The 17,921-nt window shown below is 41.1% G+C and overlaps 1 protein-coding gene across 3 annotated transcripts in view; it reads left to right on the top strand.

The window, feature by feature from the left end:
* Positions 1-788: 788 nt before the first annotated feature.
* Positions 789-17,921, top strand: part of LOC135215574 (3-hydroxyisobutyrate dehydrogenase, mitochondrial-like) — a 60,966-nt gene continuing 43,833 nt past the window's right edge. Inside the window, exons 1-2 of one of the 3 annotated variants that reach the window (XM_064250433.1) lie at positions 789-946; positions 7,836-7,971. In XM_064250433.1, coding sequence (XP_064106503.1) covers positions 7,896-7,971 — 76 coding nt within the window. In that variant the 5' untranslated portion in view covers positions 789-946; positions 7,836-7,895. Of the gene's footprint in view, positions 947-1,086; positions 1,221-7,835; positions 7,972-17,921 lie in introns of those variants that run through there. The other 2 variants (XM_064250436.1, XM_064250435.1) reach the window with 2 other exon arrangements.

Below are 17,921 nucleotides of genomic sequence, written 5' to 3'. Positions count from 1 at the left end.
TCTCAAATACCTCAAAGAAGATTTTAAAAAGAACTAAAGACTGACGAGTAAACGCTAAAAGACAACTATAAAAAATATATAAGAAGCACCTTCTTTTAAAAACGTTAGGGCCCACCAGAGAGGAAACCATCCCTGTGAAGGGCTGTACATAAAACCAAAGTGAACAAATATATCTACTATACATCTTTTCTACAGCAGCCGTTGTACGGTTTCCCAAGTTGGTCTTCTGTTAACCGTTTCACTGCCCTATGCGGATTCTGCTGTTGTTTTATGAAATTGCAGAACAACATCAATTCTTGTGTTTCCAGGCCCGCACCCAGAATTTTTTTATGGGGGTCTTTTTTTCCCAAAACTGGACCTTTTCTTTTATAGATGCCATTGCATATATAGGTATATACAAGATGAAATACTTGAAAATGCTATTTTAGTTACATTAAGAAGAAGCATTGGTGTATTTTGGGGAATCGCCCTCTCGATACAGGCCTGGTTTCCGTTTTTGAAGCGCTAGTAGCCTGTTTCAGCTAATAGTCCTTTATAGACGCATTCAACGTGTAATAAAGCATTCTTTTCATGACTGTATTATATCCTTTCCCATTCAATCATTTCATAATCCTGTATTCTTCTCGTTGATTCTTATTTGGTATCTTGAACTTTTGCAAGGTCGGGGTGTATTGTGGACACGCAATCTAATTTTCTGAGGGGCCTGGGATTGTATCATTCGTTTCTTATGAACAAAGTAGATGAAGATTCTACTTAAAGTGAGATATATTTTGGTTGCTCACTATCAACTGACGTTGAACGATAGTTTTAAAGCATGCTGGTCTGATATCTAGGAGTAGGAACTGTGATATCGTTCGTCAATCAGCTGTTGCGTTGTGGTAGATGCACAACCAGGCAACCTATTAGTCCAACATCACAAGAAACCTTACGTTGAAAATTATTTACGGTGAGGAATTATTCCATAAGTGTACGCGTTGTCCTTGTTCTCAGTCTCTAGTTGAGTATTATCATGCACTCATCAACTTAATTTGTTGTGAAAGTAACTGTGTCACCTTGTACAAAGTCCTTAATTCCTGTGTAAATATGCTTTCATGTTTGGCTGTTTGATCACAACTCCCAAATATTGCCTTTGGCAAACCGGTCTTCAGCACAGCTAAAACTGTGGATGCAATCTTATATATAACGCCCGTATTGTGAAACCTGGTCTGTTTTGTGGTTTGGTAAGGTAATAGGTACCTAGTCGCGAATTGCCTTGCTGCTACCTAGCTAAGCTTTATGTAACGGAACCGGCCCATAGGTTAGTACCTAGCTAGGTAGGTAGCTTCAGTAGGCCGCTATTGTAAATTGGTAATAGCTAGGCTATATAAGACAACTTAATGTAGGTAGTAGGTATCAACTTAATGTACCTAGTAGTATTTAGATATATATAAATAGGTAATGCTGTGATACTTTCAATCCTAGACAGGCTCACAAACTGTAGATTTTCCTAATCGTTATCTTGTGTTACGTTGGTAGTACAACTGGTAGTCAGGTACCTACCTATGTACCTAGGTAGTACAAAAATACAAAAACTGGTATATCTAGCAATAGGTAGTATGCGTAACAAATGCCTAAAAAATTGATAACATGAGCATGAAAATGGAGCATTTTTACCTTTGAAAAATAAAAATTAATGTGGAGATCTTGAATGTGAAAAATAAAAATTGTGGAGATCTTGAATGGGCATCAGGTAGTAGCCTATTACTAGGTACCTAGGTAGGTACGTAGCTACCACCTAGTAGGTAGCAGAGGTAGCTACTACCTATTGTTTTTATTTTAGTGATTGTTCTGTAGGTAGGTACATTATGTAGTGTGAGAATAAGAGAGAGAGAGAGAGAGAGACAGGTATCTGGGTACTGATGCTTTATTGAACGAGAGTGGGGTCTAGCCTATATTGACAGGTGCGGACAGATGTACTAGCTAGCTACCTAGTACCTGGGTTGCAGAGAACGACCATTTGTGTTTCTTTACATATACATAAAAATATGCACAGACATAGGCTATAGCCTATAGTCTGTGTACATACATGATATTTACATAATGTGACCAGAGTCCTGCTTTTTCAACGTCTGTCCTGCTTTTTTTAAGTTAGCAAAATGTCCCACTTTTTTTTACTTTCGTGAATTTTGTCCTGCTTTTTTTGTGCTACAAAAACAAAACTGTCCCCATTTTAATGGAATAGTACTGATATTTTGTTTTAATTTGGCACAGGATATAGGTACGGCAGCCGTATCCCGATCGTGGTAGATATTGGTACGGCAGTGAATTGCGCATGCGTCAATTTCAGACTTCCTGCCGTACAAATAATATAGTGCGGTGAGGGTACGGCAGATTCTGTCATTGGTGCCGTATTTGCGCTCTTGACTTGCTGTAGATACGGCAGTTAGCTGTATCCGTTTACCAGTTTGCTAATCATACTGTATTATGTAAACCAGAGTTCGGCTTTTAGGTGGGACAGTCACTCTTTTTGAACATCTGTCCCCCTTTTTTCAGTTAGAAAAATGTCCCTCCCCCCTTTTTTTGTTTGTTTAACTTTTGTGTATTTTGTCCCGCTTTTTTGTACTACAAAAACAACACTATCCCGATTTTAATGGAATAATGCTGAAATTTGGTTTAACTTTGCCATTTCACTACCTGGTAAATTCTATTGTCTTCTCCGACAGCTGCAATATACCCAATGAAGTGAATTAAAAGAATATTGTAAAGTGTATAACGGCCCTTGCAACTGCCGATGTCGGGCAGAATAAAGGGCCGAGAAAGTCACCAAAGGTACGATGGTAGTGTATATATTTATATATAATCCTCTTTGAATCTCCTCTTCGGAATTCTTTTCAGGACCGATTAGATTGTTTCGTGACCTATACCATGAATTACCCAATTTTTGAAAGTTTGAGTCTTCATAGATGTCTATGGCTTTCTTCAGCTCGTTAAAGCCTGAAAACATCTGTTTTTCGGCGAAAACTAATGTATTATTCCGCGGTTCATGCTGTTCCGTCACCATTTTTCTTGCTGTCACTGATATGCCCAAAGACTGTGTATAAACTTCAGTATATAGTCTTTGGATATGCGTGAGGCGGTAAACAAGGGTTCGCGCATGCGCAATTCACTGCCGTACCAATATCTACCGAGATCGGGGTACGGCTGCCGTACCAATATCCAGTGCGTTTTAATTTTGCCATTTCACTAGCTGGTAACTTCTATCATCTTCTCCGACTGCTACAATACCCAATGAAGTGAATTAAAAGAATATTATAGATTGTAAAGTGTATAAAGTGCGGCCCTTTAGGAAAATTTTTTAGATTGGTTCTTGGATTCTCTTATTTAAATAATTATATATATATATATATATATATATATATATATATATATATATATATATATAATATATATATATATATATATATATATATATTTATATATGAAATGCCCTGCTTTTACAGAAAAAAAATCTGGTCACATTATATTTGCATCAGCGGAAAGGCTGGAGAATTCTACATTGAATAACATAAATTGGAAATTGGCAAGTTGTGAAGTAAATATAAATTATCAGAATGACGTTGTCCTTACAAGTACTGATTCCCCCCACCCAGACAATTATTATGAAATAATGATTGGAAAAATACAATGAGGAACTTCTAGTGGCGGTATCGTTGCGGAGGCAGGAGTCAACCCAATGTCCTTGAGATTGCTTGTTGGGTGTCATCGACTGCTGAGTTCTTTGGTGTTTTGGCTGACAGGATGCCTCCCCTGATGGTGCCTGGGGGGGTTCGACTGACGTCTGTAGGCATCCATGGCTACGGAGTGACATGCCAGGAACTTCAGGAGTGGCGTTGGGTGTGTGGTGGTGCCATGGAGCGTTGTTCCCATCCGGCAGGCCAAGGAGGCCCACAGGTGCGGCAAAGGCATTGGGTGTGGTGGTACTGTGGACTGTTGTTCCCATCAGGCGGGCCAAGGAGGTGTGGCATCAGCGTTGGGTGTGTGTGGCAGTGCTATGGAGTGTTGTTCCCGTCAGGAGGACCAATGAGGCCCACAGGTGCAGCAGGGGCCTTGGGCAGGCCAAAGAGGCCCACAGGGAGCGGCGTTGAGTGGGCCAAGGAGGCCCACAGGCAGCGGTGTCGGGCAAGCCAGGGAGGCCTACAGGTCGGACAGAAAAGCAGGACCTCGGTCCATGGTGATGTCATCCAGTACGCCGCAGCGGCTGATCCAGCTTGAGAGAAAGGCCTTTGCATAGGCACTAGTAGTGGCTTCTGTCATCAGAGTCACCTTAGGCCACCTAGTGGATCGGTCGATGATAGTCAGGAGGTATCTGGCGTGCCCCGATTGTGGGAAAGTCTGTGTGTTGGCTGATCAGTACCTAGGTACCCGTCCTCGTAACTTGTCTCGCACACCAAAACGCAAAAGTACCGTGTTTTGTCCGTTACTGGTGTCGGGTTCGTCAGAATCAAGACTAGTTGCCGTTTCGTTCTGTTAATGACTAAGTGCGGTTGACATGTGTCGTTAAGGGCAGGAGCCAAAACGTTTGAACAAGGAAAGGAGCTTTAGAGACCTAGAAGACTATGCATCACCGTGTGGTTCCATTAAAGATTGTCTGAAGTTAAGTGGCCGTAGTGAGCCCGTTAATGGCAGGGACCAAAACTGCAGTGTTACCGTCATCGCTCCGGGGTCACCAGTTATGTGGACAAGAGAGAGACAGGTATCTGGGTACTGATGCTTTATTACTAGAGAGCAGGGTCAACATTGACAGGTGCGGACGGACATGTAGCACCTGGGTTGCAGAGATCGATCACTTGTGTTTCTTTACACAGATACATAAGAATGTGCACAGACGCAGTCTGTGTACATACATGATATTTACATCGCTGGAAAGTACATACATGATATTTACATCGCTGTGTACATACATGATATTTACATTGCTGGAATAGTGAATTGAAAATTGGCAAGTTGTGAAGTAAATATAAAATATTGTAAGGATGTTGTCCTTACAGTAGGTATACAAGAATAATTATTTTTATTTAATTTGTTTATCTAGTATGACCTTTCCCCAGTGCAAACATGCATATGTTCTTATCTGCACTAGGTAAATGGCAGAAGTGCAAAGAGTAAATTCACAGGTGTGGATGGAAGGGCAGTGAATATTGAAAAATCTGGATAGGAGCACAAAGTACCTCTACTCAGCCAGGCAAATTACCTGAGCAGTGTACATATGGATAATTGGCTTAATGAGAATGTCATGATAGCTGGCATACTGATGAGAGGTTTCGGGAAAAAAGGCATGAATGGCGATAAATTTACACATTGAATTGCCTCAGTTCTGTGGTTTGACGTCTCAAGTGCAGTGAAAAAGCCTATTGCATCGCCTCAAGACACGTCTCCAGACTGAAGGGCATAGACCTGTCTTCATCAGTCAAGTTGTTTATGTTCATGAGGAGCTTTGAGCAGTTGTTACGAGAATCGTCTCCTTGAGTGTGATGTGACTCTTGTCTCCTTCATTCTAAATCAGGTGCCTCACAAACCCTTGAGAGAAACCTCAATCCAAGGTCTAACATTCAATAGTCTTTTGGCTAGTGTTTTAGCTGTAGCAAACCATATCGGGGAATTATAGTGGTTATCCCATCTAGTACAGCATTTGGTGGGAAGGAGTCATTCTCTTTCAAGTTGGTTTCTGAGTCTGTGGCAAAAACTCGGAGCATATCAAGTTCCTGAAGGGATATACGAGTTTATCTACAGCTTCCCTCTGAGGTTGTTCCAAGTGACTTGGACAAGATGCTTTTGTGCCCAGTGTGAGCCATCAAGTACTGTATGAAAAGAACCAGAGTGGCGGAGGTTTTTAAGTTAGCACTGGCAATTACAAGGCTGGTGTCTTGTAAAACCCTTTATTTCTTGTAACAAGGTAGTGTCTTGGAAAACCCTTTATTTCTTGTAACAAGGTAATCAAACAAGCTTATAACCCCTATAGCAAAGATTCTAGTTGTTTAGGCCTTGTGTGAACCCATGAAGTTGGGTTTGGGATCATCTGTTGTCTTTATGAGGAATTTTAATTTTTTCAGGTAATAAGGCCAGGTGTCTGGAAAGGTCAAACAACCTTCACCTCATTCTTTTTGTGGAACATCACCCACCAGTCCCTTTGTCTTCTCCCTGGGGCCCTGTGGAGGCTGTTCAACAACTTTAGTAGGCACCCAGTTCCATTTAGACAGAGAAGCATCTTGTCAAAGTACTTAATCGAGTGTAAAACTGGGAAATTAATTTACAGGAGTTACTTACATCTCTCCTTTCTACCTTTTTTATCCTCTAGCAGAACAGCTACTATGGCCAAGTACCTGCTGGATCAGACTAGTATACAGGTGACTGCACCCTGAGCTTCTGGTTTTAGAGTTCTTCTTTGAGATGTATACTATATTACCTGACTGTTATATTCATAAAGGGATATTACCCTGGTTCCCTAATCTTCATTCCTCAAATGAGGCTCTTCCCTGTGACTGGGATTATATTTTCTTGTTGGGGTTTTCAACATGCATAAAACCTCCCACCTAATGAATGAGTCTTACGAACAAGGTGATAATGCTTATTTCTGTAGGAACAAATGCCCATTTTTAAAAAATAATTTGTAATTTGTTCATGAAACTTACCTGTCAGATATAGCTATATATTCTCCGAAGACAGCTATATATATATCTGCCAGGTAAGTATGAACAAACTTTATTGTATCATTACAATATCATTTTTCCAAGGTAATGTATATAAACTAAAGCCTTTTATCAAAAGTTGTCACCTCAACTACACCTCTCTGTCCCTGAGGCTGAGGGAAAAAGTGTTTGGTGATGACAGATGAGTAAGGGATATTAATATTCCTACTCATTCTGGTAATTACCCTTGTTAATAAGTTCAACAACCATATCTAGCTTTCTCTGAAGGATAGTCCTACATAAAAGGCTCTGGCAGTGGTTTGTATACTAGGACAAATACAAATTAATTTAAAAAGTTTGTCAGATGTTCAGATTAGGAACCTCCAGTATTGTTGAGCGAGCTACTAACCATTTCAAGCCCTTTGTCGCACAGGTTTTCTTTAATATCTTTTTATATATCAGCTATATCTTCTTGATAGTTTGGCATAGCATATTTTAGACAATATAATGAAGTACCAGAATTAATTGATAAGGGCAATTTACTCTTGAACTTTTTCAGTTTCCTCAACATTCATTGTAGATATCTGAACACCTGCCCTTGGCTTAGCCAAAGAGTTAGGAAAGAAGCCCCACCCACTCGTTTCTCTCTTTCAAACTTATGAATGGAAGAGTGTACTACGATGGAAGAGTGTACTATGATATGGCTTTATATGTTTTACATACCCAGATTATTGTATAGATTAAAGTTTATCTATATTGCAATGATTTGAGAAATTATAACTCATGGTTCATTTACAGTAGTATACAGATACAGATGAGTGAACCAACAGAAAATTAGAGGGGCAGTAGTTTACTGGTTTTCAGGTAGGTTTTTTTGTCTCTCGATATGCACAAATGTCTGAAATCACCCATAGCTGCAAGTATAGTATGTCCATGCAATGCATTTGCATTATTGCTATTTGCTGAATATAATGAAGAGAAGGTAGCCAAGGGCTAAGAAATTTCTCTGACGAGAAGATACAATTGATATTTAACAAGATATTCAAGAAAACATATGCAACAATGGGCTTGAAATGGTTATAAGCACTTCATTAACTTGGAAGTTAACCTAAAAAATTATGTCATAGTACTGTATGGTGAACATATAATCAAAATTGACTTTATTTTCAGATTAGATACTTTTTCGATGAACTAGCACTTTCTTTAGCTTGAAAATAAGCTATCAAAATTATGGCTTTTATCAAACCAACATTAACAACTATCTTTAGGAAAGGGACCACTAGTGTCTTTTACCGCAGCTTTTCTGGTGAGTAAATTACTGTAAATCATGGTTAACCTTGTTAACTAGTAGAATTGACTGTATACACTGAGTAAACTAAAGTTACTTTGACCTATAATGGATTTGTCACTTCAAAAAAAAAACTGTATCCTTAAAGTCAATGCACATGTATGAGAACTTGTAATACTTTTAATTTTTTTTGCTGCCTATTTTACCTGGGAAGAAAGAAAAGTTCATTTGCTTCACATACAACTAAAACTTCATCACTGAAAAAATCTGCAGAAAATAAGAAAACCTGGATGCATTGCATATTAAACCAATGAAAGTTATCAGGTATAATGTGAAGGGTTGCCCATTGTCCTCTATAAGATGCCAGGAGCTATTAAAACTAGTTTTTTAAATGAAGTTTGCCTCTCCATTTTATAGCTTTCTTTACTTCCATGCCCATGGGGGAATTAGATGGATAGAAGACAAATATTCATAGAAAACAGTGTTCTTGTTTTTTTTTCCTATCTGTCAACCTACCGACAAAAGCTATACTATAATGGAGAGGTAAGTATGTAATAAATAAATTGTAAGTTAAGTTTTTGTACATGAACTTCCCTGCCAGATATATCTTCTTCTTCCCAGCTTTTTTCCCATTTTTATATGGGGTCGCCGTTTCGGATGAGCCGTTTCCATCTATTTCTATCTTGCGCTTCTGCCTCATCAATTCCCTTCTCATGTAAATCTCCTCGCACACAGTCCTTCCATCTCTTTCTTGGTCTCCCTCTCTTTCTTCTTCCTTGCCCTCCACTCCCATAGTATGTCTCCCAGCGTGGTCCTCATCTCTCCTCAACAGGTGTCCATACCATCTCAGCCTCCCCTCCTGCACTTTCTTTGATACTTCCACCACCTTAGTTGACCCCCTTATGTAGTCATTTCTGATCCTATCCACTCTTGTTACCCCAGACATCCACCTAAGCATTCTCATTTCTGCCACATCCATCTTCTTCTGCTCTGCTTTTCTCATGCTTGCTGTTTCCGTACCATACAGCATTGCTGTTCTTACCACCGTCTTGTGAAATTTTCCTTTTAACCTAAGCGGCACTCTTTTGTCACAAAGAACTCCCGAGGCCGCTCTCCAGTTGTTCCAGCCTGCCTGTACCCGATGTTTTACTTCTTCTTCCATACTTCCTCCAGCGTTAACAAAAGATCCAAATACTTAAACTTATCAACTCTCCTTATTTGCTCTCCACCAAGCTGAATACTTTCTCTATCATCCCCCTCAGTGGTGGTACACATATATTCTGTCTGGATCTACTTATTTCATTCCTCTGTCCTCCAGTACTTGTCTCCATCTTTCCAATTTCACTTCCAGATCTTCCCTGCTCTCTGCACAGAACAATATCATCGCATACAATATGTTCCATGGTACTGTCTCCCTTACTTCCTCTATTATAACATCCACACTATGTTAAAGATAAATGGGCTCAGAGCCGACCCCTGGTGTAATCCTACTCTCACCTCAAAACCTTCTGTCTCCCCAACACTGCTCCTCACTCTGGTAAATACATTCCGGTACATCTCTTGTATCAATCGCACATACTTCTCTGGCACCATCTTCTCCCTCAGGCCTCCTCCATACCTCTTGTCTCGGGACTCTGTCATAAGCCTTTTCAAGGTCAATGAATACCATAATGTAGGTCCCTTTGTCTTTCCCCGAATTTCTCCATTATTTGCCTCAGACAAAATATACCATCTGTTGTTGCCCCTTCCCTTCATAAATCCCATTCTGCTCTTTATACCTATTTGTACTTCTTCTCTCAGTCTAGCATCTATCATCCTTTCCAGTATCTTCAAAGTGTGGGACATCAATTTAATGCCCCTATAATTACCACACTCTTGGACATCGCCTTTCCCTTTAAAAATTGGGATCAATATACTCCCACGCCACTCATTTGGTATCTTTTCCTGTTCAAGGATCTTTATCCTAAGATCGTACAGTATATCCACTCCTTCATCTCCTAATGCTTTCCATGCCTCCACCGGGATCATGTCTGGTCCGGTTGCCTTCCCATTCTTCATCTTCTTCAGTGCATAGTACCTCTTGCCTAGAAAACCTCATTACCATGCCAATGTTGGTCACTTGCCCATCCTCTCTTATTAGTCTATTATTTTCTTCATTTAACAACTGTTCGAAATATCTTTCCATCTCTTCACAATGTCTTCCTCCTTTCTAAGCACTACACCCTCTTGATTCTTTATTTGTTTGATGTGTATATCTTGGTGCTCTTATTTCTAGCCTTTGATAGCTTCATCATCTTCTTTAATCCTTCCTTTGTCCCCAGCTCATTATACACATCATCATACGACTTTGCTTTAGCTTGGGGCTACACCTTTTTCACCACCTTGTTTTTCTCTCTGTACCTATTTCTGTCTTCCACTGACTGTGACTCTTCCCATCTTTTCTTTGCCTCCTTCTTATCTTTTTACTACTTTCTCAATGTCTTCATCCCACCACCAACTATCCTTTTCTTCCCATATGATACCAGATGTCTCTCCTAGCAGCTCCTTTCCATGCCTTCTTATTATGTGCTGCATTTCGTGCCCACCATTCTTGAACATCTCAATCCTCAATATCAATATCCTCCAAAACCCTCCTCTTAAACTCTCTCTTCTTATCCCCTTCCTTCTGTAATTCGTACCATTTAATTTTCCTTATCCCTTTAGCTTTGTTTTTCTTTCCCTTTTCAACTTCAAGTCCATACATAGCAGCCTGTGTTGGGGGGCTACATGGTCGCCTGGAATAACTTTGCAGTTCTTGACCTCCACCAGATTTATCCTTTTATACAAGAAATAGTCTATCTGGGAGAATCTTCCCCCACTCCTATATGTTATTAGGTGTTTCCCTTTTCTTCTCAAAAAATGTGTTTACTATTGCCATGTCGAATGACACAGCAAAGTCCACTACACTCTCTCCTTCTGGGTTTCTCTCCCCAACAATTCCATGGCCCCCATGCACCCGCCCAATCGCCTCATTTTCACTTCCGACCATGGCCATTCAAATCTGCCCCAACTATCACCCTCTCATGCTCTTCCAGTTCTTGCATTATTCCATCCATGTCTCTCCAGAAATTTCCCTCTCTTCTTGTGCAACCAACTTGTGGTGCATATGCGCTTATAATATTCAGAATCTCTCCTCCATAACATATCTTCAATCTGATGATACGGTCATTCTTTCTATGCACTTCTATTACCGAGTTCTTTAGTTCACTAGACAGTACTATGCCAACTCCATTTCTACCTTGTTTATTTGCTCCACTATAATAGCTTATATCCATCTCCCAACTCTTTAGCTTTATTTCCTTTCCACCGCGTTTCTTGCACACACACACATCTACTTTCTTTTCTCTCATCAAGTCAGCCAATTCTCTACCTCTCCCAGTCATGGACCCAACATTTAGCTGACATACTCTGAACCCAATGTGAGCTCGCTTCTTTAGCTGCACCCGCTCCTGATGCAGTAGCCCTCGCCTTACCACAGAGTTAGGGCGATGTCTCTGTGCGTCGTTTACGGAGTACGCCCTAGCATTACCTCTTTCCATATTTCGGCTCATTCCATTTTTGGTTTTGGCACAGATTTTTACAGCCGGATGCCCTTCCTGACACCAACCCTCCCTATTTATCCGGGCTTGGGACCGGCACCCATAAGGACTTGGTTGCCCCCCCAGGTTGGCTAGGTTCTTCCCTGCCAGATATATACTTAGCTTAAACTCGCGGCACACGCTACAGGTAGGTCAGGTGATCTACCTTACCCGCCGCTGGGTGGCGGCTGTAAGAACCAGTCCCCCTTTCTTGTCAGATTATTTTCTGTCGCCGGCTGGACAACACCTGTTGTTCAGTCCTTACGATAGTTAAATTCTTTCTCGTTGCCGACGAATTGGATTTTGGTGAAGTACCCTTTGTTTGTTGGCTTGGCATACGGGACAACTGGTCCCTCGCTATCATCAAGAGGGGATACCTCATTCCCTTTATCTCGAGACCACCTTTGACCACCACACCAAGGGAACTGGTGGCCAAATACAAAGACCCACTCATGAATCAAGCCCTCGCTCTAGCAGTAGAGCTGATGTTGGAGAAAGAGGCAATAGAGATGGTACAGGACCCTCTTTCCGCGGGTTTCTACAACCGTCTGTTCCTAGTTCCCAAGAACTCAGGAGGATGGAGGCCGGTTCTGGACGGAGCGCCCTGAACGTCTTTGTGAAGATGAGGACAGTTCGCTATGGAGACGACTTCATCAGTCTTAGCACGCTCTTCGTTCCCGGGACTGGATGGGTGTCCACTTGGTACCTTCAGGACGCTTACTTCCACGTGCCGATCCATCCTTCGTCACACGCAAATTTCTAAGATTCGTGTGGGGAGGGAACGTTTTTTCAGTTCAGGGCCCTATGCTTCGGCCTTCCACAGCCCCCGCAAGTCTTCACAGGGCTGATGAAGAACGTTGCTCAGTGGCTTCATCTCGAGGGAGTGAGGATTTCCCTCTACTTGGACGATTGGCTAATCAGGGCCAAGTCCAAGGAGAAATGTCTGGAGGACTTACGATTAACGTTGAATCTAGCAGCTTCTCTGGGTTTGCTAGTGAATTTCGAGAAGTCACAGCTAATCCCCAGTCAAGAGCGTATCTATCTGGGGATTGCTGATGGCTTCGCAGGTTTTCGGGCGTATCCTTCCCCAGAGAGGATAACCCGATGTTCGGAGAAGGTAGCAATCTTTCTAGAGAAAGATGTATGCACAGCGAGGGAGTGGATGAGTCTGTTGGGGACACTCCTCGCTGGAGCAATTCGTTTCTCTAGGGAGGTTGCACCTCAGACCCCTACAGTTCTTTCCTGACGAGGAACTGGAACCGAAGATCTCAAGGTCTAGACTTTGCGTTCAAGATTTCGCAAGAGATAAAGGAGGATCTCCGTTGGTGGCTAGACCCCCGCCCCTCCTGTTCAAGGAAGGCCTTTCCTTGCAGGTTCGGGGAACCCCAACCTAGTGTTATATGCAGACGCATCGGACATAGGTTGGGGAGCTACTCTCGGGTCGAGAGAAGTGTCAGGTACCTGGATGGGGGATCAGGTGTCCTGGCACATCAACAGGAAAGAGCTAACAGCGATTTGGTTCGCTCTCAAACTTCGAACCCCTCGTAAAGGGAAGTCAGTTCAGATCAACTCGGACAACACCACGCCCTGGCTTACATTCGGAACGGGGGGGGGGGGGGGGGGGACTCACTCTTTCTCCCTGTACGAGACAGCGAGATCGCTCCTCCTGTGGACGGAGGAAAGGAAGATAAGTCTTCTCACCAGGTTCGTACGGGAGAAAGAAAGGTCAGAGCGGATCTGCTAAGCAGAAGGAATCAAGTCCTTCCCTCAGAGTGGACTCTGCACTCGGACGTATGCCAGGAGCTGTGGAGGACGTGGGGCAGGCCCCATCTCTATCTCTTTGCGACCTCCAGGAATGCGAGGATAGATCTATACTGCTCCCCTATTGCGGACCCAAGAGCAGTGGCAATAGATACATTCCTGATGGATTGGAAAAACCTGGATCTTTACGCGTTCCCGCCTTTCAAGATTCTAGGGGAAACGCTAAGGAAGTTCGCAGCTTCAGAGGGAGCAAGGATGACTTTGATAGCTCCGTTCTGGCCCGCCCACGACTGGTTCACAGAGGTACTGGAATGGCTGGTGGATGTTCCAAGATCCCTACCACTAAGAGTCGATCTGCTCAAACAGCCCCACTTCGACAGGTTTCACAAAAACCTCCCCACTCTCAGTCTGACTGGATTCAGACTATCAAGAGTCTCGTCAGAGCTAAGGGCTTTTCGGCAAAGTCTGCAAGGGCTATTGCCAATGCACGTAGACCTTCCACATCTAGAGTCTACCAGTCGAAGTGGGATGTTTTTCGATGTTGGTGCAGGACTCATAAAGTTTCCTCCTCCAGTACCTCTGTGACTCAGATAGCAGATTTCCTTATCTTCCTGAGGGAAAAATGCGGGTTAGTAGTCTCCACCATCAAGGGCTACAGGAGCATGCTTTCCTCAGTTTTTCGTCATAGAGGATTAAACATATCCGAAGACAAGGACCTCCATGACTTAATCAAATCATTTGAGACGGTTAAAAGAACCTCTTGCTTAGTTCCTAGCTGGAATCTAGATGTCGTGCTGCTCTTCCTGAGGTCCTCAAGATTCGAACCTCCCCATACAGCTTCGTTCAGAGACCTCTCGATGAAGACACTTTTTCTCTGTGCGTTAGCTTCAGCGAAGAGAGTCAGCGAGCTGCAGGCTCTAGAAGGTGAGGTAGGTTTCCAAGGAGGCTCCGCGGTTTGCTCTTTTCTTCCGGCTTTCCTAGCCAAGAATGAAAACCCTTCTTCACCGTGGCCCAGGAGCTTCGAAATTAAAAGCTTATCCTCCTTAGTTGGGACAGAAGAGGAGAGATCTCTTTGCCCGGTGAGAAGTCTGAAATTTTATCTTCAGAGGAAGAGAAGACTTGCTGCTAGTGAGAGCAATCTCTGGTGCTCATTAAGGGACCCCAGTAGGCCCTTATCTAAAAATGCCCTCTCATTCTTTATCAGGAATGTTATTAGAGAAGCCCACCACATCGTGCAATCAGCAACAGTTTAGTCTTCTGAAAGTCAAGGCGCACAAAGTAAGGGCCATCGCGACGTCTTTGGCTTCAAGAAGAATATGTCATTGGCAAAAAACTCATGAAGGCCACTTTTTGGAGGTGTGAATCAGTTCTTCTCCAATCACTACCTAAAAGACGTATCGATTACGTATGAAAGTGTTTTGGGCTAGGCCCACTTACGTACTCCGGTCGAATTCAGTGCTGGGGCAGGAGCTGAAACACATCCTTTTTAATCTTTTTCCCTGTTAGTTTTTTATTTTGAGTTTTTGGTTGTACGAAGGAGGTTGTAGGAGGCAGCTCCTTCTTTCGTATACTAATATTTGTATTTGGTTAGGTGATTCGGTTGTGCTTGAAGGCTCCTTGCGGTTGGTAGTGATAGGCTCTGTCACGTAAGCGGGTGATCCCCAATTGACCAGACCCTGTTTGGATTCTGCCAAGTAAGTGGACTCAGTTCCCATTGGTAGACCCAAAGAGTTCTTCAGCCATAGGTCACGCCCTCGCTGAGACTCTTTAGGCAACGCAGACTAATAGACAGTAACTATGAAGTCTTCTGCCTAAATCAGGTAAGAACCAAGGGTTTATATTTTATTCCTTTAACATGTGTTGTCCCCACTTTCTAGGTGAGTATATGTCTCTTTCCCTCCACCAAGGGTGTCAATCAGCTAAGTATATATCTGGCAGGGAAGTTCATGTACAAAAATGATATTGTTAGTATACAATAAAGTTTTGTACATACTTACCTGGCAGATATATACGATTGATGGCCCGCCCAGCCTCCCCTCAGGAGACAGGTGGAAGAAAATAATCTGACAAGAAAGGGGGACTGGTTCTTACACCCGCCACCCAGCGGCGGGTAAGGTAGATCACCTGACCTACCTGTAGCGTGTGCCGCGAGTTTTGAATTTTCTGTCGTGACGTTAGAGACCTAGTATATATCTGCCAGGTAAGTATGTACAAAACTTTATTGTATACTAACAATATCATATTTATATTTTATTCTTAATAATATTTTTCAGATGATATTGGACTAAGCATAAAGTGAACTCAGAATTAAGATTGATTGATTGATTTTTGTATTGCTTCTGCCTTTAATTCCAGTAAATAAAATTATATGATGACAATTATATGCCTTGCTTAGATTTGTATTTGAAGTTGTGGCTCTGTGATCCTACTTCTAGAAAGAAAAAAAAAAAGAGAGAAAGGAAGAAAGAAAGAAGGAATTTTTCTGGCAAAACTTCAGAGCACTTTTTTGAAAAGCAAAGTAGGTAATTTTAGTAAACCAAAAAAAATGACTAAGAAAGATAACATTAACTGAAGGTATTAAAAAAAATTCTTTATATCATTGTTTAGAAAGGTTGCATTGCAAAAAGATAAAAGCTAATCTTTCAGTGAAAAATGTTAATTTTAAATTTCTCAGCAGTTACATTCTCAAGATTCGTGGACTCTTGTATTCGCGGTATTTTTCTATGAGAAATATCCACAAATTACTGTATTTTCATATCAATTTCATGATTACTAAATGGACTTTGTGATAGAACTATTAAAACAAACCAGGTGTAAGCATTTTTAGTGGGTTTTTCTGGAGTTTGAATTGACAAAATACGTAGTTTTAAGCATTTTTATTATAGGGGTTCTAAGCATTTGCAGATTCTAGCTATTCCAGGGGGGCCTGTTATGCATCCCTTGCAAATAGGGGGGCCCACTGTGGTACTCTAGGAAAGTGGGAAGGCCTACAGTATACAATATAGTTAGTATGCTTGCAGAAGCTCATCTAGATTGTATAAGAGTTTATTAATATAAATGCACATGCAACATTCCCTGACTAAAATTGGTTCATTCATTTTTGAAACAAAAAAAAACAAAGTCCAGCTATCATGTTTTATCACAAAACAAAAACTGTTTTTCTGCTACGCCTACGGGTTATGGGAATATTTTGTCAACAAATGCGATATGGTAAAGATGGGTAGATTTTGATGCGTAGGTGTACGGTACCTGAATTCACTGGGTACATATACAGCAGATTCTAAATCAATATCCCCTAGATATAAGTTATTACCATGGTAAATTGAATTAGATATGAAATGATATTTGTGGTTTAATAGTTGTAAGTACAAAAAATCATGCATTTGTACATGACAAAACTTCATAACTAGCCTAGTGTTAAACTTACTGATTGCTATCATGGTATAGACTGATAGGTTTTAAATCTCCCTAAAAGTATTTGAATTTGACATGATATATGGCAGTCAAATCAACTTTTACTCTCTTGATAACTGAATTGACTGTCTATTATTGTATCCAAGCCAAAGGCACTGGTTCAATCTTGGCAAGGAAGACATATTTATTGCTGACCACTTTTTCTATTATAAAATCCATGAGAGGTAGCACCATTTCTTTTGTAATCTTACACTATAATAGTGCGGTGTGTTGCCAAGTGTCATCAGAAAAGGATTTTGAATTCCATACCCTGCTGCACAATAAAGGCATGTCCAGATGAGCGGGCCTGATCGGTGGGCAAGCGTGTCATTGGGCTCATATACTGGGTAAACAAGCAAAATGGTCGTGCCCATGTTGGGCAAAGTCACCAGTTGATTCCTGGTGATTTAAGGCAAGTACTGGAGGTACAAAACTGCCAGACTTACGTTATTGTAGGGTCCCCGTAAAATAAAAAAAATTAAAAGACTTTTTTTATCATAGATCATTGTAACTTTGTTTTATCATAGATCTTTGTAACTTTAACATGACTTGGCATTTAGTATTCATACAAGCAAAGAGTAAAGAAAAGCCAATGGATTAGGTAACTGGATCTTATATAAATAAACAAATTAATGTAAGCAAATGCCTTATCAATTTGAATATATAAATACAAAATATATATTTATATATATATATATATATATATATATATATATATATATATATATATATATATATATATATATATATATATATATAATATATATATATATATTATATAAACTATCCGACTTACAACCTACTCGACATACGACCACTCATACTTACAACCTTCTTCAGACCGATTGACCATTGAGTTACTTGGCACTGCGCCATCTCATGAGAACTCTCATCACTCAGGCAGCATCAGTTTGAGTTACCCTGCCCTATCTGCAGCATCATTTGGTATTAACTGTACTGTAGACTGAATTGCAAACCAATTTACGTAAGAATCGACTTCTGACATGCATGCAAGAACCTAACCCCATTGTAACTCAATGCCTGATTGTAAGTAATATATACTATTACATAAATGATTAAAATGTATTAGTAGAAGTACAGTGTACCTCGATACGAAATTTAATCCGTTCAGAGACG

This window comes from Macrobrachium nipponense, chromosome 5 (genome assembly GCF_015104395.2).
Source record: "Macrobrachium nipponense isolate FS-2020 chromosome 5, ASM1510439v2, whole genome shotgun sequence".
Classification (NCBI taxonomy): Eukaryota; Metazoa; Arthropoda; class Malacostraca; order Decapoda; family Palaemonidae; genus Macrobrachium; species Macrobrachium nipponense.
The sequence above is the reverse complement of the archived record's forward strand: the minus strand, read 5'-3'. Positions and strand labels throughout refer to the sequence as shown.